Genomic DNA, 9,916 nt, shown 5'->3' with positions numbered 1-9,916 from the left:
GTTTTCTAGACCTCAACCAAAAGTGAGGTCAAGAATAATATTTTAAAGCTAAAGTAAACTGCGGTAAATGACAGAAATTAAATAAAACTATAAAAGCGTACCTGTCATCTTCTTGTTGTTCTCGCTAAAACGTTAGAATTTGCAGCATGTATACAATTTTGCAGGAGATTTAAACAAATTGCAAGGGTAGATGAAGGTGTAGCTACCAAACCCTAAGTCATAACTTGGTGAATCTTTAAAGGTTTTAATGGATGATCTTTTGAAATAAAGAATAATAAGCTCAATTATCTTCATCCAAAAGGTCATAAAAGCGTATGGGGAATAATCAATAACAACTTTAAATCCCTTTTTGAAGTGTTTCAAGTTTATTTGAGCTTATTATATTGTTCAATTTATCATCCCAACTTTTAAATTTAGTTGCAATGAGTTAGTACACCCTATGCTCAGTGAACCTGATATTTCAATTATCCCGAGAGTGGGCTACTCAATTAATCAGTTGTTATTTTACTTAAAATTTATGTAAGTAGATTCCCCTAAGACATGTTTAAGTCATTAAAGATTTTATACCCACTACTAAAGTTGGGCCTGTAGTTTTTAAAGGTGTTAATTATCAGTTATCTTATCTTTTATAAACCTCATTAAACAAATTTAAATATCAAACCTAGGTCACTACTAACCCCTTAATAATTTTCATGGGTGAATTTGTAATTATTAAAATTTTTATTTAAGTGAGATATATTCTTATCAAAAGATCATATTATCACCGAGTATGGGCTTAAAATAAGTGAATTATTATCTTCCTAACTTAAGCCCATCACTTTAGAATCATCCAGTTTTAATTGACTTTCAAATCATGATAATTTATGAAATTACAATTTTATCTTTTCCATGAAAATGTGGCAAATTGGTTTCTACTCTCTCAACCCATTATGTTTCAAACATCAAAAAGAACTCATTATGATCAAAATTACTCATTTACCCCGTAATTAATCTTAAATTTTGATTAAGGCACCATAATTTGAAATTACTATTTTGCCCCTAGGGCTCTCCACTTGACAATTTATTAAATATAATTCAAATGACCTTGAGATTTTTAGAGTACCCCACTCATGGCTCAATTAAAATATTAGAGGAGAAAATATGGTTTTTAAAAATTTAATTTAATTTAAATAATTATTTTAACTTAGAAATATGATTTTCAATATAAATTTATTTAACTAATCAAAGTAAAATTATTGCTCATGGGAAAATTATTAGAGATTCACCTAAGTTAGAGGACCACTTAGACAAAATTTTATCATTTTTCAAAATATATTTTAATTATTATAATTATTTATTGATTTTAATGATTTAATTAAATAGAAAATATGTTTTAATTACAAAAAATATTTTTAATATTTTTATTAAATTTCCCTAAATCCAAAAAACTCAGCAAAAATAAAATTTTTATTTTTTTGATTTTTAATTTATTTATTATAATTATTTTTAATAAAAAATTAGAGAAAATACATTTTTAGCCTTTAAAAATGTATATTTAACTTAGAAAAATTAGAAAAAAAATATTCTAATGAGTCCCAAGTGATCACGAAGTAATTAGAAACAATTTGAAACATGTTTGTATTTTGAAATTTTTAATTATTTTTAATAATTTTTTAATTCAAAAATAGGCTTAAAAATAAAATATTTATTTAAAAATAATTTTTATTTTTTCTAAGTGCCCTTCGAAGTAATTAGAAACAATTTGAAACATGTTTGTATTTTGAAATTTTTAATTATTTTTAATAATTTTTTAATTCAAAAATAGGCTTAAAAATAAAATATTTATTTAAAAATAATTTTTATTTTTCCTAAGTGCCCCTGATCACAAGTAACTCAGAAAATCACTTTTCATAATTTTCCTAATTATATTTAATTTATTAAAATTATTTTAGTGCCAAAAATGTCATTTTATTTAGAACATCAACTATAGTGGTAAAAATTAATAATTAATCAAATAAATTTCAAATTTTTTACAGTTAGTGAAAATAAGTGTCATTTACAGTGTGTAATTGATTTTGCTAACTTTATGGTCTGATAATTTTTTAAATATATTAAAAATCAATCAAAACTAATGACTACTACTGACAACAATCATCGTTTGATTATCATTGTCTAATTTTTATTGCATTTCCATCATTGTCTGCCCATCAACAACCAATTATTCTCATTAAAGCCACAAATATAATTTGATTGTCTTTGCATGTTTATTGTAGCCCAAGTGTGCCATTGAATGATTATCACTTGATTATTATGTTTGGCCAATGTCATGTAAACTGATGTATTTAATCTTTCTTTAACTGTAGGGTAGAACATTTTTCATAACATCATATACATAAGATTATTTCTATGGGTATATACCCCAAATTTTTTTTCCTTTTCAAATTCATCGCATAAAAATTCTAATCTCTCTAATGATTTTTTTTTTATATGTGCACGCTGAATCTTTGTACAAAATAGGATATAAGTCTTTTATTTTTCTGCAGTATTAATAATAAATAATAAAGTTGTACAATGCTTTCCAAGTTGCAACTTCGTAAGATACACGTATGATTTTGTGATGGAATTTCTTCTGAACAAATTTCTCTGATTTTATGTCACAAATAGGCAGAGCATTGTTTATAATAATATCACTATAAGAAGGAGGAGAAGAACAAAATCAGTTAGACAATTCTGAGTGAAATTTAGGTATAAAACAAGTTGGAATTTTATTAATTGTTTGATGATGACAGATTAATTGGGGGATAAAATTAGCGCATCTCAATTTATCCTTGGAACATAAGCCACTACACTTGATTCACAAATTTTACCTATGATCTCAGATACAGAATGATATAGAAGACAAATAATTAATGCAAGCATGATTAGGTTGTAGCAGGAGAGGCCACGAATACAATTTGATCGGGGTTTATCGAGATTAAATTTAGGTGCTAGGCAGCGACGGCAAGCTTGTCAGGCTTGTTGGAGGAGGTGACGCGGCCATCATTGCCGGCAAGCATGGTGTACTTGTCCTTGCGTGTGAAGGAGGTGCACTCGAAGCCGAGCGTGGCGGCTAGAACGCGCTGGATGTAATTGGCGACTTCAATGGGGGACTTCCCCCCCGCGACAGTGAGCTCTCTCGGCAGCTGGTTGAGGAAAGTAATCTCGTAGGTTGGGCGCGGGTTCATGAAGAAAAAGTAAGGGTCCAACAGCTTCCATCCCCTGACCGAGGTGCCGTGGAACATGCCCTGCTTTGTGTTGATGGCTACGGGAACGATCCGGTCGGTGAGCTCCGCGAATAGAGCGCTGAAACGCAGCAGAAAAGGTTCGCGGCACGTGGTCCCCTCGGGACAGATCACCAGGTCCCCCTCTTCCAGCAGTTGTTTGATGTACTCCGCATCCCTGCCCCGCTCCCGCGTGAGAGCCACCGCTTTGATCGGGGAGATGAGTTCCGAGAAACGGCTGATGCTGTATGTGACGCAGCTGACTTTGCGGCGGAGGGCGACGGCAGTGACGATTGGGTCCAAGACCGTGCGGTGGTTGCAAACGAACAGAACGCCCTTGTGTCCTCTTTTGGGATCGGTGGCCGGTGGGTTGCCCTTCACTATCAGTTTGATGCCCATGAGCCGGTAGTTGTGGTAAACGATGCGCTCCGGAAGAGGGACGTTGACGTAGACGCGGATGAGTGAGAGGGCGAAGCCAACCGGCATCCATAGAAAGGTTAGAAGCGCGACAACCGGGGTGGGGCGCTGGGCGAGCCTGCCGTCGTGGAGGATGATTGGGCTCAGAAGTTTGTTACGCGGCACCGGCCGGTCATTTTTATTTGACGCCACCATGTATCCCTCCTTGCAAAAGGAAATGAAGTCGTAATCGGTGGGTCTATCTCCAATCCCCACATCCGGGGAAGAATCGGCACCGATCTCGCGTTCTAAAGCCGTCCTCTTTAAATGGCCAACGAGAATCCCCGGTTTCTTGAGAAATCCAGTGGCCCTACCTGACTTGGTCACCTCCAGCTCGGTGCCGATCACTTTATCGGCCCCAAGAAATGTTTTTGCAAAGGCCTCCACCATAATTCGAGGATTGGCAGTAACAATATACCTCCTCCCAAAAGAGCTGAACACCCTCCACCCTTCGGGGTGTACATCCTCGGCGTAGAACTTTGGGAGCACGGATCGGGCAACCGTCTCGATGTCCCGAATCTTGAGGCCGGCGAAGGAAATGAATATGAGGGCGTGAATGGCTGCGGATTCGGAGAGGAAAATATAAGTGATGTAGACGAGTGGGACGGAGGCTAAAAGGAGAATTCCTCGCAGGAGGCTGCCGGCCTCAATTGCCACGAGCATGTAGTATGGAAATGCACTGCGAGAGATGAGCAACGTGCCGTCTAGATCGGCGGCCACCGTTTGGTTAGTTCTCCCTTCGGAGCTGCATTTCTCAATGGGAGGGAACAATGCGGATGCGGACCTGGGAAGAAATGATGAAACTTCATCGTGATGCGCACCCATCTTAACCGATCGATCTATCAATCGATCAAGGCTGCGACTGCAAGGCGCTACTGGAGCTTGGTGGGTAGTAATATATGAATGCGATCAGTTGAGGGGATGGATGCTTTAAATGCGTGGTGGATGGGAGGGAGGCAAACGGTGTCATCAGCATTGATACAGTTGATACTTAATTGCCTGCCACCCAGCTAACTTCACATGCTTTTAATGAATTCAAAGTTCATCTTCATCGCACGTTCCTCTTCCAAAAGTTTTTCACGTTTGTACTATTATTTTTCATAGATAAATCCGACTGAAAACACAACTACAAAGTCCAAATTGGTGAATATTTGTGTATTTCGAACGAAAGTATTCTCATGCTCTGCTGACGCCCTTATGTAATAATGTTAGAGCCGATCATTATTGTTGAGAAATTAGGACGAGGAAAAACAAGAAATCGACCCAAATTCAGAAGAGCACACAGAGATTTAACGAGGTTCGGCAAAAATGTCTGCATCCTCAGAAGCAGAGCGATAACTTCCTTTCCAATATTCAGAAAAGAATACAAAATACAAGCTTCCGCTGCGCCCTCGCTAATCCCCCCAACTTTATAATATATTTCTCCTAAGGGGCTGGATATTCGTCAAGGTGGAGATTTGTTGGGTATGTGCATTTCTCCTAAAGGGGCTGGATATTCACCAATGTGGAGATTTGTTCGGTGTGACTCATAATACTGAAATTTGGAGTCTCCTGGAATGAAGAAATGTCTCTTGGAATTGAAGAGTTATCTCTTGGAATTTAATGGGTTGTGGGATCAACGAGGGTGCAGCGGAAGCGTGGTGGCCCAACCCACATTGATGCATAAGAAACTCCATAACGTATTTTCTCCTAAGGGGCTGAATATTCGCCAAGGTGGAGATTTTTTAGGCATATGTATTTCTCCTAAGGGGCTTGATACTCGCCAATGTGGGGATCCTAAGAGGCTAGATATTCGCCAAGGTGGAAATTCGTTAGGTATATCTCATATACTATAAATGGGACAGATGTTGGAGCGAAACCGAGCCCACGAGCAGAGTGGAGCGGAAGGATCTGTTCAATCGGGGGAGTTTCATTATGTGGGTTGGGGGTACAGGGGCAACACTCTATAGTTTGGTATAGATGTAATTTAAGTAATTACATATTATACTATAAAGTTATATATATTTCATATATGTAACCCTAGGTGAGCTGAATCTTGTATTCTGTATTCTTTTCTCAATATTAAAATAGAAGTCGCCGCTCTGCTCTCAATTATATAGGCATCTTTGTCGAACCTCATTAAATCTCTATGTGTTCTTCTAGATTTGTGTTTTACGATTTTTTTCGATCTGATTTTTCGCTTTATTGTCGTCATTTTTCATAACAACTAGTATCATAACATAATCAAAGGCTAAGGCTCCTATTGTTTTACTCTTCGGTTTGAAGCTCTCGGGTAGAGAGAGAATGAGAGGAGAGCGGAGAGAGGGAGAGAGAGAGAGATTGTTCTTTCTTGTAATCGTCGAGGTGATCGACGAGTGTAATCCCTCAAGCTAATAAAATTCTCTGTAACACTGTGGACGTATGCTATTTGCCGAACCACGTAAATTTGTGTGTTTCCATTATGTTTTTGTTTTATGATTTTTCTCGATCCGGTTTTTCGCTTTATTGTCGTCGTTTTTCACAACAATTTTTTATCATCTTACGTACCCATTGAAAAGTTTACTCGTGATCCATCTCAATACTAATCACCAGTAAAACTTCCATCGGTATTCTAGAAAACTTTAGATTTCCAACGTTTTAATCCATTAGAAAACTGATGTCATGTTCGCTCGGTAGCTCTTGAGCTGAAGCAGCCGTGACTCAGACTTGTTACTCATGAGCCAGTTCTTCTAAATAATAATTAATATAAAATAAAATTAAAATATATTAGAATTTAAATTTTGTTTTAAAATTATTAAAAATATTTAAATGATGATATTTATATTTTATATCAAATGATTTTTTATTTATCTCATAACTATTCCTTTTATTTATCATTTTATTGTACTAGTTTGATGTAATATTGTTTTCTCTAGTTCATAATAAACAAGTTAATTTGTGTGCGAGTCGTACTATTAGTAGAATTTAGCTTGAGCTCGAGTTTGGACTCGATTAATTAATAAAGCTCAAGCTCAAGTTGGGCGTGACTCGAGCTAAACCATATTTGTTTACACGCTATCAACAGGGGCAATCAACAATTGCCGAAAAAATTCATCTAACTTATTGGATATTCAATTATTATTTTTGTATCTCAATGCGCCAAGTATGTGAGCAAAAGTTTTTGAAATTGGTTCTAAGATCAATTGTACTCCATTTTGAATTAATTTGGATCGACATCAGTAGCAATTTGATCTAATTATAAATAAATCTAGATCAAGCATTAAAAATATAGCTAGAAACATTTTGGAGTATCAATAAGGCTAGTCGAGTACTTCTTTTCATTCAAATGGTTGATAAAACATAGCACATGATAATGATGAAATTATTTTTTTTCTCACATTATTTTGTACTTGTTAGGTATGGCTCATATACCATATAAGGGACATGCTAGAACGGAACAGAGCAGAGCAGAGCGGAAGAATCTATACAATCGGGGGAGTTTCGTTATGTGGGTTGGGGGTACGGGGGCAACGCCTCGCTGTAAGGTACATTGGTAATTTTGTAATTACATATTGTACGCCAATGTTATATATATGTGTTATTTGTAACCCTATAACTATTGTATTATGTACTCTTTTTCTGGAGTTGAAGGAAAGCCGCGGATCTGCTCCCGAGGACGTAGGCATCTTTGTCGAACCTCGTTAAACTTCTGTGTGTTCTTCTGGATTTCTGTGTGTTCTTCTGGATATTTGTGTCAATTCTTGTTTTTTTTCTTTGCCCTAATTTCTCAACAGTACTAGAACATCCTAATATCATCACCTTTATGTCCTTTAAATGTCCTTTTTTCTTTATAGATTATTCTTCTTATGCAACTCAACTTATATTTCTAACATCAATTGAATTTACGGTTCTAATAAAAGTTTAATATAGGGCACTATGGAAGAAATAGTTAGAGCTTTAACAAAAGCTATGATAGAAATTTGAGTTTTCATAATAGTGGGAGTACATTGTACGACCAAAACAATAAGCATATACATAAGCTGATTATAGAAGAATTGTCTGAATAAGCACTTGAGGTGCTGACCTATTATGATTTCATGTCATCTCAATCAAAGGGAATAATTAAAGTTGATTAAACAACATATTATGTGGCTCTCTTAATTGCCAAATTAGTAATGACAACTATCATCTGAGTATATTATACTCGAATTTTTTGAATTAACTCATATTTCACTCATTGATTATCATTGATAGAGGCTTTTAGGAATGGATCACATCATGGTGCATAAAAAGACTCATCTTGATAGCAACCTCCATTGTTATGTCTCCCTGTCATCAAGACTTACACAACAAGGAGATTTTTAAGATTAGTAGTCTATTATTTAGACGTGATATAAATTATCCTAATTTTTAAGATACTAAGCCCACTTAGGTTTATTACATTTTTATGCAAGAATTGAAATTTAAATTTTTTATTAATTAATGTATTATTCTTTCGATTAGATACATAGGTACTAGATGACTTAATAGTACTTAATTTGAGTCGGCAAGTTTAATGAACGTCTTCAGAAGATTAGTTAAAGCATTTTTTATTTCAGGTATTCAACTTTGAAAATTTTGTTTCTTGCTACCTTCATTTTTCTCTGTGTAATTTATCTTGATACAAAGTAACGACATTAAATTCTCTCTACTGCTATGAACTTTTTAGCATACAATAATAACAAAATTATAACTTTTATTTTAATGTATCAATTGCAATTGTCTCTTATGAAGATGTGCACTTACTTGAAGTTGAATTATTCAAATCTTAGAGACATATATGGTATATTATTTCTTTTTTTGTACTTGATATCGGCACATCAATCTGGGTTCTAATAACGCTTCACTTTAATTTTTGTGACACTACAATAAGATTCAAGAAAAGAATGTTAGGAATGCATCCACCATTCAATCAATAGACAACTGATGTAAGCACCTATCATAAGCCATGGTGTGATTGATGCTGAGAGCTAGGCCAAGTTAAAAGAGATTACGTGAACAACTCAAAAGCCTTCAAACTACTTTCCTTTGCATTCAGCGGATAATTACAAGGGCTAGGATAATTAGCACAATGTAGCATTAATATAGTTAAAATTGCAGGTAGACAAGAAAGCAAGTGGCCCAGAAATACCATTGGCAGTGGGCACCACAATTGTGAAGCCCAGCATGTAACTAAGAAGAGTAACAAGTGAAAAATTAGTTTGATTAATTTGACACTACTATGTATTTTCTTATCAATTAAAATTGTGTAGAATACATTGGCTGTACACCATGAGCGCCTTGCTGACCGATAAGTTTAGAACCCAGATTTACATGATCGGAAAGGAAGGGGGCTATCTAATCAACGGGCCCACCAACACAGTTGGGAGAAAGTGAGAGACATAGGGAATTAAAGCTGTATTAAATTTATACCTGCCAGCCTGAACTCAAAGATCAAAATATATTAATTTCGCCATAGCGATAAATTATTGGGCGAAACTCATTGCCGGGTTTATTCCAGTGGCAGGTGGTAGATGGACCCAATGGGTAGTGGGAATACTGAATGGCAAAGCATATTTCGTGAAACAGATTTCAGGCCCGGTGAAGGTTGTTAATTACTCCTCCCCCAACCGTGACCCTCCTCTTATAGCCCATTCATGGCTACTTAGCCTTCCTCCCTCCCGCATTTATTAGTTAGCTAACAAGTCTCTATCATGCACTTCATTTGTGATCATTGATGCACGCCTACCACTCTACATGTACTCATTATAGCTAGATTAATTCATCATGAATGTTGTCTGTTATTGGCCAGATCCGATAACGAATTCCATTGAATTCTATCAATATATATTATATGAGAAAGTTATCAATTTTCATAGATTCTAACCCTTCTATGCCCCTATTTAATACATTAATCTAATAATTTAGCTCTGCTATATTCAGCATCAAATAAAAGCGTTTATCCAATGCCTTGGATGCTCTCCAGCAACAAAACCGCATTTGTTTAAAAAAGCTTTCATTTATTGCAAGGATTAATTTTTAATTCTTCTATAATTTCATTAAAAAAATCAATGATATTTATTTTTCTTTCTAGCTGCTTTAGTGCAGGTTAATGGAGGCAATTTCTAACCGATCGTTTTTCCGAAATTTAAAATTAGTTTAGAATTATTTTTCTTTTATCTTTTTAAATAAAGAAGAAATAATAAATAAATTATATATAATTTAATCTAAAAGTACTGAACTGC

The 9,916-nt window shown here is 35.3% G+C and overlaps 1 protein-coding gene across 1 annotated transcript; it reads right to left on the bottom strand.

Moving 5' to 3' along the window:
* Positions 1-2,719: 2,719 nt before the first annotated feature.
* LOC110022915 (glycerol-3-phosphate 2-O-acyltransferase 6) lies at positions 2,720-4,660 on the bottom strand. The gene has a single exon (XM_020722074.1). The coding sequence runs from the start codon at positions 4,518-4,520 to the stop codon at positions 2,967-2,969; it is 1,554 nt and encodes a 517-aa protein (XP_020577733.1). The 5' UTR covers positions 4,521-4,660; the 3' UTR covers positions 2,720-2,966.
* Positions 4,661-9,916: the final 5,256 nt, after the last annotated feature.

This window comes from Phalaenopsis equestris, unplaced genomic scaffold, assembly GCF_001263595.1.
Source record: "Phalaenopsis equestris unplaced genomic scaffold, ASM126359v1 Scaffold000203, whole genome shotgun sequence".
In the NCBI taxonomy this organism is placed as follows: Eukaryota; Viridiplantae; Streptophyta; class Magnoliopsida; order Asparagales; family Orchidaceae; genus Phalaenopsis; species Phalaenopsis equestris.
This window is presented reverse-complemented; position numbering and strand designations above follow the sequence as displayed.

What these genes read in the sequence shown, in the direction of transcription:
- LOC110022915 (XM_020722074.1), bottom strand. Translation starts at nt 4,520, where the DNA reads ATGGGTGCGCATCACGATGAAGTTTCATCATTTCTTCCCAGGTCCGCA.